This window comes from Theropithecus gelada, chromosome 9 (genome assembly GCF_003255815.1).
Source record: "Theropithecus gelada isolate Dixy chromosome 9, Tgel_1.0, whole genome shotgun sequence".
Classification (NCBI taxonomy): domain Eukaryota; kingdom Metazoa; phylum Chordata; class Mammalia; order Primates; family Cercopithecidae; genus Theropithecus; species Theropithecus gelada.
Window position 1 is genome coordinate 108,814,150 of NC_037677.1, and position 19,739 is coordinate 108,833,888.

The 19,739-nt window shown below is 36.7% G+C and overlaps 1 protein-coding gene across 3 annotated transcripts in view; it reads right to left on the reverse strand.

Annotated features, from left to right (window-relative positions):
* The window catches only part of GPAM (glycerol-3-phosphate acyltransferase, mitochondrial), a 63,648-nt gene that overhangs the window by 21,605 nt on the left and 22,304 nt on the right, over window positions 1-19,739 (reverse strand). Inside the window, exons 1-9 of one of the 3 annotated variants that reach the window (XM_025397348.1) lie at window positions 12,412-12,498; window positions 11,536-11,626; window positions 10,414-10,544; window positions 9,206-9,328; window positions 6,737-6,810; window positions 4,369-4,482; window positions 2,453-2,599; window positions 1,727-1,823; window positions 943-1,079 (exon numbers count right to left, since the gene is read on the reverse strand). In XM_025397348.1, the coding sequence (XP_025253133.1) occupies window positions 943-1,079; window positions 1,727-1,823; window positions 2,453-2,599; window positions 4,369-4,482; window positions 6,737-6,810; window positions 9,206-9,328; window positions 10,414-10,515 (794 nt within the window). In that variant the 5' untranslated portion in view covers window positions 10,516-10,544; window positions 11,536-11,626; window positions 12,412-12,498. Of the gene's footprint in view, window positions 1-942; window positions 1,080-1,726; window positions 1,824-2,452; window positions 2,600-4,368; window positions 4,483-6,736; window positions 6,811-9,205; window positions 9,329-10,413; window positions 10,545-11,535; window positions 11,631-12,411; window positions 12,499-19,739 lie in introns of those variants that run through there. The other 2 variants (XM_025397346.1, XM_025397347.1) reach the window with 2 other exon arrangements.

Genomic DNA, 19,739 nt, shown 5'->3' on the forward strand with positions numbered 1-19,739 from the left:
TCTTGCTCCTTCCTCTCCCCCTCTATTGAGACCCCATATGGACTAGCATTGGGTCTTATAAATTCAAGCTACTAAATACTTTTTAAATCTATGCCCTCCTGTCCAAAAACAATACTATACTTTTAATTTAAACCTTCATTATCTTCTGCCTGAACTATCCTAATAGAAGCAGAACTGATTTCATTCTTCCGAATCCAGAATGACCTTTCAAAATACAAATCTGAACGTGTCATTTCTCAAGTACAGGACAAACCCTAATCTCCCAGCTTAGAAATTGTTTTGATCTGGCTCTACCTACGCAGCTACCATCTCCAATCTCTGATCCTTCCTAATGCATCCCATATTCCCACCTTACCCAACTGTCCACCACTTCCCAACCATATCATGCTCCTGTATCTCTCCACATTTGCACATACCATTTCCCCTAAATGGAACACATTGAGGAGAACCTCTAAAAAACCTTTCAAAAGGTGAAAACCTCTAAAAGACATCTTTCCCATGATATTGTACTTTTTAAGTGGTTCTAGCTCTACTAAATTATGAAGTCAAAGTAACAGGTATGGTTATCTTTTTATCAATAACCCTTCTCCCACTTCACTGCCCCCTCCCCCACCACACAACTCCCTACTGCTGAGCCTGGTCTGGTAATTTGCTATCTTGCCCTTCTAACTACCTTTTATCCATTTGATAAATAATGCCCATAAAGTTTAGGTAGCCACAGTTCACCAAGTATCCCACATAAAATATATAAATAATGATGATAGTCTTAATGCATTTTTGCACTCTCCACATTTTACACAATAAATATATATCACTTTTATAATAAAAGAAAAAAGGCTAATGTCATCTTTACAATAACATATCGAAAGGTATAATTTAAAAAACAAAAATTCAAAACATAGCCTTTTTAATTCCTTAAATTCCAAAATAAGCTCATCTTACCTGAAGATTGGGATATGGAGATTATTGCCTGAAGCAATGTATGGTGCTTTGATGTTATGGCAGAAGAGAATGAAAGTGAGCAGCAGATAGTCAATATGGGATCTATGAACTGGTAGAAACAGAAGCGGCAAATTCGTCTAGCAAAGGAAAAAATGCCAAATTTAAAATTCAAATGTAAAATTCAATCACACTTTGCAACTGCATATTTGGCTAGAGTCACTCAAACACTGGCTAATCAGTGACTCACTCTTTAAAAACATTTTCCAATAATAGGAACTTCCTTCAATGTAATACTTTTTCAGCTAAAAATAAAAGCAACTATAACAACAGAAATAAGTCGGGAGAAGAAGAGCAATCAAGAGTTCCAGTTGACTTATACCCTTTCTGAGAAGCAGCTCTACTGATATAAAAAGAGCACAGGTTTTGGAGTCAGGCTTGGTCTGTTTGAAATCCAGGACAAGTCACTTATTATCTGCCACTTGAGACAACCTATTTATCTATCTGTGTCTCTATTGCTTCATCTACAAAATAGGGATTGTTCTACCAGATTTTCAGGGTTGTTGCAAGGTAACTTACAAAAGGAATCCTGCATATTGCTGATAAGTACTCCTGTATCCCATTTCTCCTCCCCAAATACACAGCTGCTGAAGTTATCACAAAAGAGGGAAATCTTCCAAATGGGTTGAAATACATAACAGTACCCAAGAGAGTATTTCCACAAGAACTCTAAAATCACTCTAGAAATGAGGGGAAAATGGGGTAATAGATTCACAGAAATTCTTGCCTCAGTTGCAGCTTTAACCATCTCAAGTTGACCTTTGTGAATTTGAATGTTCCAAAAGAAGCTGTTGAACAGTTTTAGCAGCACCCACCCAGTCAGTCTGAAACAAAGTACAAACAAAAAAACAACATAAATGAACACACATATATTTTTACATACAAGCATACACAGTTGATTTCTGTCTAAATTTATGGACCTACAACCTAAAATTTCTTGTAAATGACTTTGTGTGTGTGTGCGCACACGCATGCATGTATATCTGAATTGCTGAACTAGAGCTAACTTTATATATATATACTATTACAAAAGTATCCATTTATTATAGACTACAATCATATTTCACTCTAAAAATATTTTATACTGCAGAAGCAAATGACCAAGGTGAATGAATATTTAGTGAGCAGAATGATCCCTCTGATGTACACAAACCACTCCTTTTATGACTCGGATATGTGAAAGTTGATTCACAACTAGTCTAGATGAGCAGATGTTAGTAGTAATACATTGGCTGCTATCAATTAACAGAGATGAAGGCACCTTCAAGCCTCCCACAGTGCTACTTTGCATGAAAGCTGAAGAAGAATTTAGGAAGAGTTTAATTTAATATCAGGATTCATTGAAACATCTTTTGGACAAAGAGAACTGTGCTAGAAAAGTTCAATAATTCAGTCTTATTTGCTCAAATCAGCATGGCTGTGATTGAAAGCTTTTTGTCTGGCCTTTTAATACCTGATCATTGCCGGTGAGACAGTGGCAACCATTTCTTGAAGAATCCTTTTAGCTTTCTTTTTCACTTTGTTAACGGCTTTTGATTGCTGCTGGGCAGAACCATCAGGGTTTAATTCAGCAGCCACTTCTGCAATTGCCTCTTGTACTCTGGTATGAAAATGGAAAAAGAGACAATGTAACTGGTTCTATACTACATTCTGTATTCAGTATTTTCTAAACTACAGCTGTAAATCACAAAACAAAATACATGTTCTCTTTAAAATGTGGCAACATGAAAGAATAAGCTCAAGCTAGAAGTGCTCTTTCTGGCTGTCTACTAAATATTAAGAGTATTATATTCCTAAATCAAAGAATCCCTGAGGAATCTGGAAAGTGGACTTAAGAATTTAATTCAAATTTACTGGGTGACAACTATGTGCATTTGAATGTTCCCACTGAAGTGTGAAGGACACGAAATTGTACTCTAGCAGAAGAGAGAAAAAGAAAGGTTATCCCTTTAGGCATATAATTCAGAGGTATCCAAAAGTCTACAACCAAATTAATGTGTGATTTTTCTTTTGAAGACTTAATTTACTTTTAATTTGTATTCTGACTCCATTAGTAAAAATATATGTAAAACTCTGGGAGGGACCAAAAAGGGACACAAATATTTACAAAATTTTTCAACTCAAACCAGTAGTTTTTAAAAGGCACAGCTCAAGATCAAAAGAGCACAGCACGGAATCATAAGCAGTGAGATAAAAGGAAACATTTAATCCAGTGTTATAAATCTTCCAGCTGACTTAAGGGAGAAAGTATGAGGTTCAACCTCCTTAAACCACTTCTAACATCCCAGTTACTAGTCAAAACATCTGTATGAAACAAACATACTTAAAGGTTTTAACAAGAAAACAGAATATATAATAACCTAAGAGTTTCAAATAATTGTGTTTTATCCCACTGGTGCTGATTTTAGACTAGTGAAGTACAGCAAAATTCCACACAGCCCCATAATTCACTAATACAAAAAGACCAATACCACAGGACACTGATGCCCCCCAAGTCTATTCCCCAAAAAGCATTCATTGCATTCTGGCCAGGAACGTTTCTACAAGTCATTACCATGACTGATGCACCTCCATTATCAACTACTCACTCATCCATTCGAAAAGTATCTCTTGAGTACATACTATGTGCCAGCATTGTTCAGGCCTTAACAAACGTAACGAAGAGTCTACAAATGACACTTGTGAATTCAAAGCAGCCTTTTAATTCACCCTGATCTCCTGCTCCCCAAATCCAGGTAGATCTCTAAAACTGGCCACACCAATGAGACCAGTACTCTAGAATCAATATGCTAGAGTATGGAAGTTTGGAACACCTTCACCCAAACTCCCATACTCTAGAATATTTATTTCCCCATTCCACCTGAGTTCCAATCAGTCTTTCCTATTGTAAGCAAGCTCCTGTGAGAGCAAAGGCAGTATCTCATTCTGTTAAGATTTCTAGCAATGACTTTCTAGTATAAGAATGTGTACCTAGGTACTCAGTAACTGGCAAAAATATCAGATTCACTTCTCTTTTGGCTATAAAATAGGAAATTCAATGTCTCCAACATTTATATTACAGAAAACAGAGAATTCTGGAAATATGTGCATCTCTGAACTTCTATTTGCCTTTCATGTTTTAGAAACCCATTTGATTATTAATCCGTAACACAAGACTACTATTCCCACATGGCACTGTCACCAAAGCATCTATTGCCTGCCTTTCTTTAGTTTCCTTTGGAGCTTAACATTTAATGTTTGGAAATGTGAACACTTCTTGAGACACAGTCCCAGAGAAACTAGAGGTTACTAAGGAGAATTACCTCCCCCTCCCACTCCTACCGCCCATCCCTGCCATTTCCCACCTTTACACCTGTGTCCTGCCCTTACCTACTGCTGTTCAGCACATTTTCAGTCACATTGGTGGCAAACATGCCCTTATGCACATCTCGCTCTTGAATAAAAAGAACATAAGAAAGGCGTCTTGCAAGCCATCCCCGGTGTCTGTGAAAATGATTTAGCAGAGAAGTATTAGAGGTAAATCTAAAACAAGTTGCTTAAATCATAAACTAATTTTCCACCCATAAAAACAAAGCCTAATGTCATCCATTTCTGAGATTTAGGGTTCTCCTACAGCAAATTCTCCTTAGTAGTTCAGAATGTTGTGCAGCCAATTTTATTCACGTACTCTCAGCTAAAATTGAAACTTGGAATTTGTGTATTAACGTTTGAATAGTGTTACTGTACTGAATAACCCTAATATGAAAACAAAAGAAATAAGAACATCTGGTTTTATTAATACCATTAAAAAGGCAAAAATGTTTAATGCTATATATAAGCTATATCTATTCTAATAAACCATACAGTTTATAATTATAGCTATGGGCTATAAAAGATAAATTTAGAAGTCTTTTCCTATGATTAAAGGCTAATTTTTTGTTACTGTTATAGTTTTTGTTTTTTCCTAAGATAATTGCTGACTAATTGAATTGACAAGGCTGATCAGTTGAAAGAAGTCAAGCATGATCTAAATATCTGTACTCTGGGCTAACAAAGCCAGAATTTTTCACTTTTTTTCCCCTTCACATTTTAAATATACCTGAGGGATAGAATATATTCCTGTCAGTTACAAATTACTATGAGGTATTTAGATGGGAGGATGGAGAGACAAGTTTCAGAATAAGAATGCTACAAGCTTTCATTATGTAATAATTTGAAACCATTTGTAATGATTACATGATATCGCATTATCAATTCATTAACTCTGAAAAGACCCAGAATGCCCTCAATTCTGGGCAAAGAAAAAGTAACTTGAGAGAGAACTGTTTATGAATCACTTATTTCTTCACCTCTCCTTCCTGCCATTCTCTTTTTCTTCCTCCTTTGTCTAAATCTTCCAAAAATTTGGCCCAATATACTAACATTAATCCTAAACTCTTCCTTCAGCCAATATTTTCAGAAATATTATTGGAATGTACAAAGTCCAAGCTCTCTATGTAATCCCTTTGCAACTGACTGAAAGAATTGTGTGTGTGTATGCACATGTGCATGAGTGTGACAGTGACCGAGTGTGTGACTCTGTATGTGAATGTGTAAAAATGTTTTAGGCTTTGCTTCATTTAATACACAGAAGAACTAAATAGCTGAACATGCAGCTTATTTCACTGAATAGTTTCATACTGCTTAGTCATCACGGCAAACGCAATTTTCCTTAACTGTCTCTAATTGAGGGCAAGAAACAAACCTCTTGGCTTTCTATATAAAATATCTACTTAGATAAGGAAGACTCTATGAGATCCCTTTTCTTAGGATCTTATCATCTTATCAAAAAAAAATTCAATGGACCAAAGTCTCTCCCCTCTTTTTTAAATTTAAATTTAAATGTACATTTAAAAAAGGGAGAGAGACCAGCAGCCTGGGAATGATCTGCTCGTCTTAGACTTCAGTTCTATTTTTTAAAGTTTACTATATATGCAAGTATTATCATTCTCATATTTGATCTAATCATCAAATTATGAGAAGTAATATAAGGGCTTCAAGTAGTTGATTTCTTGCACTAATTTTCATAGAATTTCAAGTATTTCTCATCATCTGAGCCTATCTGCCTGCCTACTCCAGGTATCTATTTTTAGAATTACAAGGACTGCTAGCATTTGGCTACTGATTCTCTTGCCTCACAGACACTCACACAACCTTTCAACCCTCCTTCCTTGTCCCCTGGCCTAGAGTCAAATAAAACAAAGACCCTTTCTCTCACCCTGGTGCTTACAAGCCTATCCCCATATGCCTAGAGATTTTAAGAATTCTAAGTCAAGTCTTGGGTAAACAATAACTCAAACAACATTTGCTCAATACAGAAAATGTCTTCTAACACCCTACAGATTGGGCAGATTTCAGTAATTTATACTTTTTTTAAAGTATTAAATAGTCATAATAAATCATAAGAGATTCAAACCTACCAGTCTCCTCAGACAAATGTTTCCCACATTTTGGCATACTTCATATGCAAAATCAATATAAGTCAAAAAAGTGACATCTACAGTTCCCTGAAAATATTTGTAAGTACACAAGTGGTAACAGTAATAGTTCTCTCTGTGGCTATACTGCTTCCAATTTTCAGATAATGTCTGTCTCTTGTGTCAGAAACTCATATTCTATTAACTCTCAATAACGCAAAGCAACTCAGCTTAAAGTGTATTAACTGATTATTATTAAGATTTTCTTTGCAGATGTATTAAACCAAGAAATTTATTTTTACCTTGTGTGAGTTTCATTGATATAAATAACATTCCGCAAACCCAAAGACGGGATACTGGGGTTGAAAAATCTGTCCTATATAAAACAAAGTAAATGTAGACATAAATAAACAACTAGATTGATGAAGAGGTCTCATTACAAGTTCTTGATGACTTTAATATCAAGCATAAAAACAGACATTGCCTCAAAAATCTAAGTGAAGAAAAAAGTTTTATTGAAAAGTACTTTTTAGCCTTCAAAGGAAGTCATAAACTCAAAATTAATCTTTAAAATCTTAAAACCAGCCCAGTGCAGTGGCTCACACCTGTAATCCCAGCACTTTGGGAGGCTGAGACAGGCAGATCACCTAAGGTAAGCAGTTTGAGATCAACCTGGCCAACATGGTGAAATTCCAACTCTACTAAAAATATAAAAATTAGCTGGGCGTGGTGGTGGGCATCTGTAATCCCAGCTACTTGGGAGGCTAAGGCAAGATAATTGCTTGAACCTAGGAGACGGAGGTTGCAGTGAGCCAACACAATGCCACTGTACTCCAGCCTGGGTGACAAAGCAAGACTCCGTCTCAAAACAAACAAACAAACAAAAAACCGACAAACAAAAAAAAACACCTTAAAACCAAAGGAAATAGTACCCCTTCCTGCTTGACTCCTCATCTCCACCCTGAAAGAAGTGAAGCTACAAGAATGTCAGAGATTTCAGGTTTCCCAAAATACAAAGACCATGCTAAGGACCATGCAGTTATTGTTGCTTACTAAATCTCCCAAAAATCCTGACACATAAGAGTTATCACCATTTTCTAGGTGAGAAACTAAGGCTGGCAGAGGTTTAGGATTCAATCTTATGTCTTGATTTAAAGAGTATGGTCTTTCTATTACACCCAAATAACTGTTCACTTAATGAGAAATCGCATGTCTACTGGTCACCATCTTTACATGTGATCTTGAAAGATAATCCAGAGATAGCTTTGCTGAAAAGACAGTCTATAGCTTTATCAATATGGGCAAAAAAGTAACTGTTCCACACTCAAATGCTGAAAAAGCACAGTGTTCCCTCAACAAAAAATATAAAAACACTTAAGTGTAATCTCTTTAAAGGAAAGGAAAATAGGATTTCAGAGAAAAGATAGCAAATATCATAAAGTTACCAAAAAAAAACATTTTTAAGCAAATTATTTTAAATGATCCTGTCATGGAAGTAATTCAAGATCAAGTTCAACTCCATCAGGTACTCTAGTAGGGCAAAAATCACTTGTCTGTTGTACCATCTACCCTTACTCCAAACCATCACCACCACCAAATATAGTCTCTGACTTAAGAACACTTTGCAGTTATTGTTTTAAGCATTCAAAATTAGAATCAGACTAGATATCAGATTTAAAAAGAAAATGACATTCTGTTTAAATCTTGATTTCAAGTGGCCTATTAATCTGAACTAGCCTTATTCCTAGGCCAGAAATTTCTGTGATCCTTGAATTCTACCAAATTCTTGCAACAAAGTACTTGTGGTTTAAAAGAAGCAATATTTATAACAAGACGTTCTTCAGCAGACCTGAACATTTAACATAAACTGCTTGGGTTCCACACAAATCTCTCCCATGTTAGTAAATCCCTTTAGATCAGACTCAGAATTCTACTTTCTGCCAAGCCAACCTTGAGCAGAAAATTCACACAGCACAATTACCTAGCCACACAAGTGCAACCTCTATAAACGGCAGGCACTTAAACGGCAGAATTTCTACATCCTGGTAACTGGATCCCAGAGAAAGCTTAACATCAAGAAATGACTTTTAAAAGGCAATTCTACTGCCTTCGAACACAACCACATGAAATTCTATGTTCCTGTGCTAACTTGTCCTTCTCTTCAACTACCACCGAAAACATACCTCTCACCCACTGAACTCTTCTCAAAGACTACACTGTAATGCAAAAGATATTGCATGGCTTGTGTTTTTTCACCAAAATACAATCAACAAACCCATATACACTCTCTTAAATCTTCATTCTAACATTTTAGTGACAATCCTTCACTATCACAAAGTCAACAGACACCTTCCATTAGCAAAGTCTCAGAGCAAAGTCACAGCTTTAACTTCTTACTCTGTCCCATTATCTCTTTCTTATCTTGCTAGGATTTTAATGTTAAGTGCTAAAGTTCAACAACTAAAACTTCATGAAGGTTCCCACTAACTCCTTTGAAGACTTAACTGAAAGTAAGATCTACTCTCCCGCTTAAAATCCTACTAAAACCTCAAAAGAACTAGAATGTTACCTGGTATCAATTATGGGACCAATATTTACTGAATAAATGAATGGAAACGAAAAGTGTGTCAACATCTTTACTTGAAATATTTAGTTCATAAACATGGGTCTCTGTTCTGAAAGTGAATTTAGTCCAATAAGACTGCCTACTACAAAGTTGGAAATCATATTTTATGCTGAGTATTAAGGTCCATAAGCAGTAAGGTTCTTACCCAGCTCTGGGGAGTGCAGGAGTAACAACATCTTCCAACAAATGGCCTTTTCCGACTCATTAGGCTTTCTTTCCATTTTAAAGTTGCAGATCTGAAGACAGTAGGTCTAAAACCACACTCACCCTGACAAATATTAAGGAAAAAAAATAGTTTATAAATGGCAAGAGAATACTTGTCTACTTGATCTCAAAAACTACTTTGGACAGAAGAAAAACTTCTGGCATATTCGGAGTGATTTTCATTTAAGTACTCCCTCCATGATCAACACTTGGATAAAAGCTTACCACATAAGCAAACGTTGAGCACCCAAGCATAGTAACAGCTACACACTGAAAGCAGTATTCAAAAATTTAAAAACTAAATTGTAGAAGGTCAAACAGACTTCTGATAGCAAGATAAATAAATTCAGACTCCGGGATCTCTAGTCTAACAATTAACCTTACCCCCTTTTAAATCACACAGTCCCACTACAGAACATGAAGGCCTTACATAGTGAGCAAGTTTTTATAATTTTACTTTAAATTTAAAAAAAAGGTAAACTTATATAACATTCCTTTATCTTATTAAGGGAACTTAAAGACCAGAATTTAAATTATAGCTATGCTGTTCAATTAGTGTCAAACCTTGCTCTTCTATTCTAAAAATGCTTAACTTTGAGCTCAGTTGCTCAAATCTCTGTTATACAGATATAACATTCTCAAAATTAAGCAAGAAAAAAAACCCCACTATTTTTTATATAAAGACAATTGAGATAATATTTAAAATACATCATGTTATACTGAAATAAGAAAAACAATCCAAGAAAATGTATGCCTTTTGGATTGAATTCATACTATACATTCCTATTTTTAATGTTTTAAAGTTTATTTCTATTATAAAATTCATGCTTTTTAAGTATAACTCATGGAAAGTACATACCAAGAGAAAGAAAAAAAAAATTTCTTACCCAACCCAAAACTACTATGTTTTTTTCCTATGCAAAATGATTGTTTCATTTTCTAACATCATCAGTGTACATTAATTTCCTAACCATTTTTTCTTCCCAATATAATGCCATAAAAATTTTTATTAGGCTTCATAAACTTACCAGTTTCTGTAGCTATTAATCTCGACGTGGTATTATGTTGCTGCCAGTATGTGCACCTTCACAAACACCACTGAAGTGAACATTTTTAGCCTGAATGCTTTTAACGCTATCCTAAACTTACCCATTCCTCACTTGTGTGCTTACATCGACCAACACTGTATTCTGATGAATTCGGCAGATAAGAAACATCTATTGTACCAAGGGTCAGTGCAGATTCATCCATGTCACAAAGTGTAATTCCCAAATCATGTGCTATAAAAAATAAGTACCACTTAAATTAACAAGGAATCAAAAGAGTAAATACCAGAACTCAAAATTCTGATTTCTACATTACTTTGCTCCATAATGGGATAGCAAATGAACTGATAGACTTCTACCACGTTGAGTCACAAGGTAAAAACTGACTTTGATGTGTTTATATGAACACAGTTAGGCGGCCCTGACTAGAAAAAAAAAAAAAATCAGCATTTGCATTCTAAGACTTCCTGAATATATAAGGATACAACATTGTATCCTTTGTATACACACAAAACAGCTACGAACAGTATCCAAACAAAATATAGTATCCAAACAAAATGGTTTCCAAACAAAATAGCTATGAATTGTATCCAAACAAAATAGCTATGAACAGTCATTTGCAAGTGAAAATAAGAGCTTATTTTTATTTCGTTTTTGTTAATAATTGAATAGTTCCTGGCAGAATGAAGGCATGTTTGTTTAATTAAGGCAATTAGGGTACCCCTTAAGTTCCCCTACTTAAATTGAATTAAGATTTTAATTTTCTTGTGATGTCCTAAAAGAAACATTTTCACTTTTAATACAAAGGTAATACAAAGCTACAAAGCTCTGAAAGAAAAGCACACTATTTTGAAATATCTGATGTATAAGTTTTCATCCTTTTCGATAAGCTTTTTTCCACCCTAAGGAAAAAGGTTCACTAAGAGTAAACTCCTAAAATAGATATTAACCCCAAATAGAAAAACTTTCAAACATAGTCTCTAGCCTTAAATTATTTTTGATTTTGCCTGTTTCTCACCTGGCCTAAAATTATTCCTTTAACATCCTGAAAGGTCATGTCTAGATTAATAGTGTTCCTTTGGAAGGCATATTCCAATCTCTTTACAATCCCCACATGGGTTTGCTCCAGTCACTGCTATTCTCGGCATAACCACCTATGTCCTTAACAATTTAACATAAGTACACTCTAACATAACAGGCTAGGGGAGAGAATAAACCAATGCACCTGGGATGAAAGTTCTGTTTCATAACATAAAACTTCAGGACTCAGCTATCAGTTTCGGGTGCAGAATGTCCATACAACAGGGGAGCCGCTGCTGCCTGAGAAAACGAAGTGAAGAAGGGATGAGAAGAGGACAAAGAGGCTCGCTTGTGCCAATAGGAGGTCCACGTTTTGCACTTCCTCCCTCCCCACAGTTCGCTCAAGGTCAAGGAGTAATAAAGAAGCAATATCCCAGAGGCACCAGCCAGCATGCGCTGAAGGAAGCTGGCTGGAGGATCTGAAAAGGACAGAGGCTGGAAGACCAGCTCTGAGGTTTAAATCTTCCACTGCTTACCATCTGTGTGATTGTTTTATTACCATAAGCTGGTTAACTTCTATGCCTTCGTTTTCCCATCTGGAAAATGGGCAGAATGATAGCTCTTACCTCCTGGGTTGCTGAGAGGACTGAATAACATAAACAAAGGGTCTAAAACAGTGTGTAACACACAGTGAGCGCTCAGTCCAATCAATGGTGACGCTGTCATTATCTCCAGCATACCGGCTGCTTTCAGAGCACCCCTTGCTGCCTCAGTGTCCCCCAGGGACCCAAGCGGGCTGGCTGGCGGCGCCTCCGCGCGTGCAGATGCTTAGGGGACTGAGTCCATAAGGACTCCTTCCAACCCAGGGGAACCCATGCCCCAGTCTGGTCCCCCTAGGAGAGATGAATCCTGCCCCCACCCCTGCACGAGCCCGACCCATTTCTCAGGGAGAAGCCCGAAGCTCGGGGGTCGGGGAAAAGGGGACACGACTGCCCCAGCAACTTGCAGGTCCCGCACCAGCTCCACGCACTCCCGGCCAGAGCAGCCTCTCGCAGCCCACACCTGCTCTCGCAGTTCGCACCCTAGCAGCTCCGGCTTCGGCTGCTGCAGCAGCCCGCACTTCAAGTCCCGGCCAATGCCTGCTGCAATGGCGCACCATGATGACGCAACCGGCGCGTGGAATTGACGCAGGCCACCGGCGAGCCAGCGCCGGGGGCGGGGCCCGGCCTGCGGGTCTCGGGGAGCGTGCGTGGATCCGAGGGTGAAATGTGTGTACTCGACTGTGCGTGCCTGTGTGTGGCTAAAGATAGTGTGTGAGCGCCTGGACAGATGGTTACACTGCCTAGGCCATGCGTGTGTGAGTGTGTGTGGGTACCTCATTCTGCTTTGTGTGAATTCAGCTTATCTGGGAGCTTGTCCCTCTTCCAGGCTTTGTTGGGAATGTGCGCGTGGGCTATCAGGTTATGTGTGTGGTCTGAATTTTTATGAGATCTGTAAGACTATGTAGGATTTATTACGAATGGGAGAGGCAGGGATTGCAAATAGCCATGCTGTGTAATTTCTACAAAAGTGGCTGAGTGCCTTTTCCTTTAAGGAGGAGAATGAGATATGTAAAGAAGCAAATAAGGATAAAAAGCCTGAGTTAGGAGAAATAAGGACTTTTTTCCCCCTTTGGACTATATGTTGCATACCATAGTGAATATAGTAAATAATGTATTATACAATTCAAAATCGCTAAGAGTACATTTCAAAAGTTCTCACCACAAAAACAGAAGTATTTGAGGTGGATATGTCAATTAGCTTGATTCAGTTATTCCACATTGTATTAAGTCATAACATTGATTTGTACCCCCTAAATATATGCAACTATTTAGTTAATTTAAAATATAATTTTTAAAAAATGACTTGAAGGAGTCTGAGTTGAAGTTGGCCTACCTTTAGCCCTTGGAACAAAATAACACTGACCATGAAGTTCTTTCACAATACTTGTCATGCCATTGGCAAGGCCAATGATTATCAAGAGCATTAACAATTTAGAAGGAAAAATAACCTTTTTTATCCGGGGGGTGGTGGCACACATCTATAGTCCCAGCTGCTCAGGAGGCTGAGGTGGGAGGATTGCTGGAGTCTGGTAGGCAAGGGGTTGCAGTGAGCCAAAATTACACCACTGCACTCCAGCGTGGGCAACGAGACCCTGTCTCGAAATATAATTATAATAAATAAACTTTTACATGCACTCAAGCAACAAACATTAAGTATGAACTAGGATCTGGGAATACAAAGATGATTAAGGCATATGCCCTTCCCTCAAGCCTCTGCTGCCAGTCCTTGTCCCTCGTGTACTCACTAATCCTAATCCCCTATTCAATACAAATCTTCGTGCATATCCACCTGGAAAAAAAATCATCTACAGCCCCTCATAGGACAAATGCCTGAGCCTGGAACACAATAAGGCCTCCACAGAGAGGCCTCTGCTATTCCCTCTTCTCCAGCAGAAGCCTTTTACTTCCTCTCTGGTTGTTCTTAGACAAGCCATGGGCACTCATCCTCTTAATTCTGCTTATACAGTTCTCCCTGAAACTCCACAGTTCCTTCCTGAACTAGTTCTTCAAGCCTTCCCTAATCTCTCCAGCCCTCAATAACCACACTCTCCTGTGACATCTCAAATATGTACTACAATACCACACCTTGGATCTTTCTCAATTTCTGTCAAGTCTTCTAGAAGATTACAAACACATTATGTCAGTGACTTGCCTCAGTCTCTTAGTTAACACCAAAGTCTCTTGTTGTATAGTAAGCACTCAGTACTTATTGGGGCTAAGGAACAATAAAAAAAAAAATCCTTCTCTTGAATTTTTCATGCCTCTGTGTATAAATCTTGAACTTTCTTATGCCTCTGTGTATAAATCCACCCCAAAATGCAAATGTTCTCCTCTTTTGCAACAATCAAAAACAATGGGAGTTTATATTCTTATTTTTTAAAAGGTTTTGAGCTTCTTGAGGTCAAAGACCCTGTCTTTATTCAACCCACACACATAATCTTAGCAATAAGCACACACTTAAATACTCAAGCACTTTATGCTAACTAGAGAAAGATGAATTTTAATCCCAAAACATTATGAAATTTTGTATACAGGTTATTGGCCCATGACAAGGAAGAAAAGAAAGAAGGGAGAAAATAGGGGAAAGTATTAGGGTTTGAAGTAAGTACTAAAGAGAAAGTAACAACAAATTCACTAGAGAGAATACCACAGGAGTTTTAAAATGTAAGCCAAAGGGAAAAATGGACCATCTTACATAAAATTCATTTATAGGCAACTCTTCGGTAATGCCTGTTTGTTGCACAGTCGTTACTGAGAAGCTGATGTACATTGCAATGTCAGGTGTTTCATGTTACTTAACAATTGTTTTGGAAACAGGTGACACCCTTGGCAATCTGTTTTATGAAGAGAGCCACAGTAATTTATAGCAATCCAGTCTAGCCAGCTAAGATGGAGCAACAGGACTGAATTTACTCTCCTGCCTAAAACAACTAAAAACAAAAACAAGCAGGCGTTTATAAGACAATGACTGACTTTTAAACATTGTGCTGGACAGTGGTCCTTGAGGAGGGAAAACAAATGAGGTGGCCCTATGATTGCCTTGATTTACTAACTAGAGGGAGCAGCACAAAAGAGCTAGGCAGACTCCCTGAGTTGAGGAGATGGAACTGGGAGAGCAGGGAGGCCAAAGCAGCTGGAACTGGGAGTTGTATATCAGCAAGGAGAAAGCTACACAGAGAAAGAAGGAGCTGTGGAGATCTACAACAGATCTCACTCCAGTCTTCTGCTTATTAGAGCATGTGTGTGAGGAAGCTACCTAAGGGCAGGAAATAATCATGTATGAACAAAAGAGAGAGCAAGTACTAAAGCTTGCATAGGGTAGGAAATTAATTCTGCTCCCACAAGGCAGAGTAGAAAGGTACCCAGCTGAACCTACAGGATCAGAAATAGTGCCTGATCCTGGCACCCACACTGGAAAACCTCATAATTCACAATTCAAATGGTTTTGCTTCAGTAGTGGGGCAAAAGTAGCCCTAATGTAAAAGCTACTCTGATTCTATCTAAGAAATCTTAAAAGCCAGCCACCAAAGGATTAAGCTGTTTTTAAGAACAAAGTGTCCGAGAGCAAAGCACAAGAATATTTACAGGAAATTAAAAATAACCAACACCTAACAAGGTAAAATTTGCAACATCTGGAATCCAATCAGAATTATCAGGCATGCAAAAAGAAGAAGGAAAGTAATAAGAAAAAAAAATCAATGAATTGAAAGCATCCCAGAAATGACAGATAAAATAAGAGAACAAGGACATTAAGAAAGTAATTATGACTGTACTCAATGTGTTCAACAAGTAGAAAAAATAAACTGAGCATGGGAAGTAGAGATGTGAAAAATCTTTAAAAAAAAAAAAGGACACAAACATCTAGGAGATAATAAAACCACTATCTGAGATTTTTAACACGCTAACACACACATACACACACACACACACACAGACACACACACGGGATTAATAGGGTAGACATTACTAAAAAAGAAACAGTAAAAAACTTGACGGGAGGATAAGGCAGGAGAATGGCGTGAACCCGGGAGGTGGAGCTTGCTGTGAGCCGAGATCCTGCCACTGCACTCCAGCCTGGGTGACAGAGCGAAACACCGTCTCAAAATAAATAAATAAATAAATAAACAAACAAACTTGAAAGCATTGTGATAGAAACTATCCAAAATGAAACACCGAAGGAAGAAAAATACTGAAAGTAAAAGAGTATCAGTGAGCCTAGTATACATGCAATTGTAGTCCCTGAAGAAAATGAGAAATATGACGTAAGAATAGATTAGGGAGGACAGAAAAAAGTATTTGAAGGAATAATCGATGAAAACTTTCCAAATTTGACCAAAACTATAAACTCATAAACCCAAAAAGCTCAACAAACTCAGTAGAAACATGAATAAAACCATACCAAGAAACATCACGATCAAAATGCCTACGACCACTGATAAAGAGAAAATCTTAAAAGCTATCAGAGATTTTAAAATATATATATATAGACATTACTGTACAGAGGAACAAAGATAAGAATGACAACAGATTTCACATCAGAAAAATGCAAACCAGAAGGTGGTAGAGCAGCATCTGAAGTACTGAATGAAGAACCTATCAATCAAGAGTTCTTCTATATTAATATATAATATGTACATTTTATATGCTTTATATATATATATCAAAATAAAACAAAATAAAAACATATTTTGACATCAATTGCCAAAAGAATTCATCACCAGCAGGCTAGTTCTATAAGCAATGTTAAAGAAAGTCTTTCAGGCAAAAAAAAAAATGCTATCAGATGGAATTCTGAATCTATGCAAAGGAATTAAGAGCTTAAGAAACCATAAATATGTAGGTAAATGATTTTTCTTATTTTTAAAACCCTTTTATTTTAATTTATTTTATTTTATTTTTGAGATGGAATCTCACTCTGTCACCCAGGCTGGAGTGCAGTGATACAGTGGCGTGATCTCGGCTCACTGAAACCTCCTCACAGGTTCAAGCAATTCTCATACCTTAGCCTCCTGAGTAGCTGGGATTACAGGCACCCGCCACAATGCACGGCTAATTTTTTTCTGTATGTTTAGCAGAGTTGGGGTTTCACAATATTGCCCAGGCCGGTCTCGATCTCCTGACCTCAAGTGATCCGCCTGCCTCGACCTCCCAAAGTGCTGGGATTATAAGAGTGAGCCACCATGTCAGTCACTAAAACCCTTTTAAAAGAAAATTGCTTAATGCACAAACAAAAACAATATTTTGTGGGGCTTATAACATATGTAGAAATAAAATGTATGATGACAACAGCACAAAGTCCAGGAAGGGAGAAGTATTCTGTTATAAGATTCTTATCTTATGCACTAAGTGGTATAATATACTTGAAGGCAAACTGTAATAAGTTAAAGATGTATACTTTAACTCCTAAAGCAACTACTATGAAAGCAAAACTAAAAGTTATTGTTAACACACCAACAAAGAAGCTTAAGTTGAATTTTTGAAATGTTTAATGAATTCAAAAGAAGGCAGTAAATGATGGGAGAGAAAAGAAAGAATATATAGAATAAAGAGAAAATACATGGTAAGATGATAGATTTAAGCTCATATAAGTATTCACCCTAATGAAAAGGCAGATATTGTCAGATTGGAAAGAAAATGAAGATCCAGTGATACGCTACCTATTTAAAAACTTACTTTAAATATTAAGACAAATAAAAGTAAAAGGTTAGAAAACAGTATGCTATACTAATGCTAATCAAAAGAAATATAGCTGGTTATATTAATAACATATAATTTCAATAAAAAGAATATTATCAGAAATATAGAGGATCATTTTATAATGATAAAAGGGTCAATTCATAATGAGGACAAACCGATTCTACATATTTATTCCTCTGATACAGCACTTCAAAACACACAAATCAAAAACTAATGGAATTGCAAGAAAAAATTTTAAAAATCTATAATTGTAGTCAGCCATTTCAATATCCCTCTCCCAATAACTAATAGAACTGTGGGTAAAAAATTAATAAAGATGTAAAACACTTGTGCAATACTATAAACCCAACTTAGTCTAATTGACATTTATAGAACACTCCACCCAATAACAGGAGAATAAACATTCAAGTGTGCACAGAACATCCACCAAGATAGATCACATTCTGGGCCATAAAACAAGTCTCAATGCACATATAAGGATCCAAATCATGTAAAACATATACTCTGAGCACAGTAGAAATTAGAAACCACTAACTTAAAGGTATTTGGGAAATCCTTAACTATTTGGAAACTCACATACTTTCAAAAAATCATGATGTAAAAAAGAAATAAAAATGAAAATTAGTAAGTACCTTGAACCAAATGATAATGAAAACACAATATATCATGTTGCTAAAACAGTACTCAGAAATGTATGGTACTAAAGCACCTATACTAGAAAAAAAGAAAGATCTCAAATTATTGATCTCAGATTCAGCCTTAAGAAAAAAGTGTAAATTAAACCCAAAGAAAGCAAAACAAAAACAGAAAACAATAAAGGGCAGATATCAATGAAAACAGAAAAATTTTTAAGCAGGAAAATAAAAAGCAATTGAAACTGAAAGCTAATTCTTTGAGAAAATCAGTAGAGTTAATGAACCTCTAGCCAGATTCATAAGGAAAAAAGAGGAGGACACACTTATTGATAATAGGAACAAGAAGAGTGACAGCACTACAAATTCTATATACACAGTAATACAGTCTTTCATTACCCAAGCTGGTTGCCTTTTATTTTCAGGGTGGTGTTACCAGATGTTAGATTTCCTGTCTTCATCAGGAGAGTCTGATTAGATCCTAGAAAAATCTGGTCCCACCCATTGTACCAACAGAGAAGCTATTCGCTCTCTGTTTCCCTCTCTATGATTTTGTTCAGGACAATCTCCTAGCCAACTCTGAAAAAATAATGAATCATAATACCTAAGCCAATTATGAAAATGGGGCACACCCTGCATTTGTGATAGTAATGCACGTGTACCTCTGTGTACACTGCATTTTGTTTTGTTTTGGCATTTTCCAGATTTTCAAGGTATTTTAAAATCTTTGTTCTGCCATCCTACATATTGACCAGTATACCTGCTACATTTTAACATGGCTCATTCTCATGATGAAGCTGCAAGATACTATGATCCTTAATTTACAGATAAGAAAAACGGGCTCAGAGTAATTAAATAAATTGCCCAAATCAACCAGACAGAAAGCAGCACAGAAGGGATTTGAACCGAGGCCTTTCTCATACTAAACCTCATATTCTTGACAATAATTAATGCTGCCTTCCTAATAGTCCCTGTTCAGAGGCTCCCCGTCAGACTGATCCAGATTCATTGACCAAACTTCCCTGGGTACATTTGTTCAAGTATCTGCAGGTCTACCTATGTATAATAGCATTGCTCTACAAGAATATTGTAAGGACATTGTCAACTGACTTGCCAGAATCCAATGATAAAGTATCTATTAAATTCCCTTATATAAAATATAATGATTGTTCTATCAAGAATTTTTAAAGGAAGTAGCTTGGCATGAATTATTCCTACTGGATCCATGCTCTTCTCATTATGGCCTACTTTTCTTTGGGCTGCTTTTGTTTATTTATTTATTCAGTATGTATTTATAGAACATCTACTTCATGCCACCCACGCTATTGTAGATACAGCATTGAACAAGACAGCACCATACCTCCTCCCTTCAAGCTTATAGTCTAGGATATTTACACTACTCCTGTTTAATCATTATTTCAAAAAGTTTCAAAAATCAGCATCAAGTTCATTGACTTGTGGCTTCCAGAATTCACTTC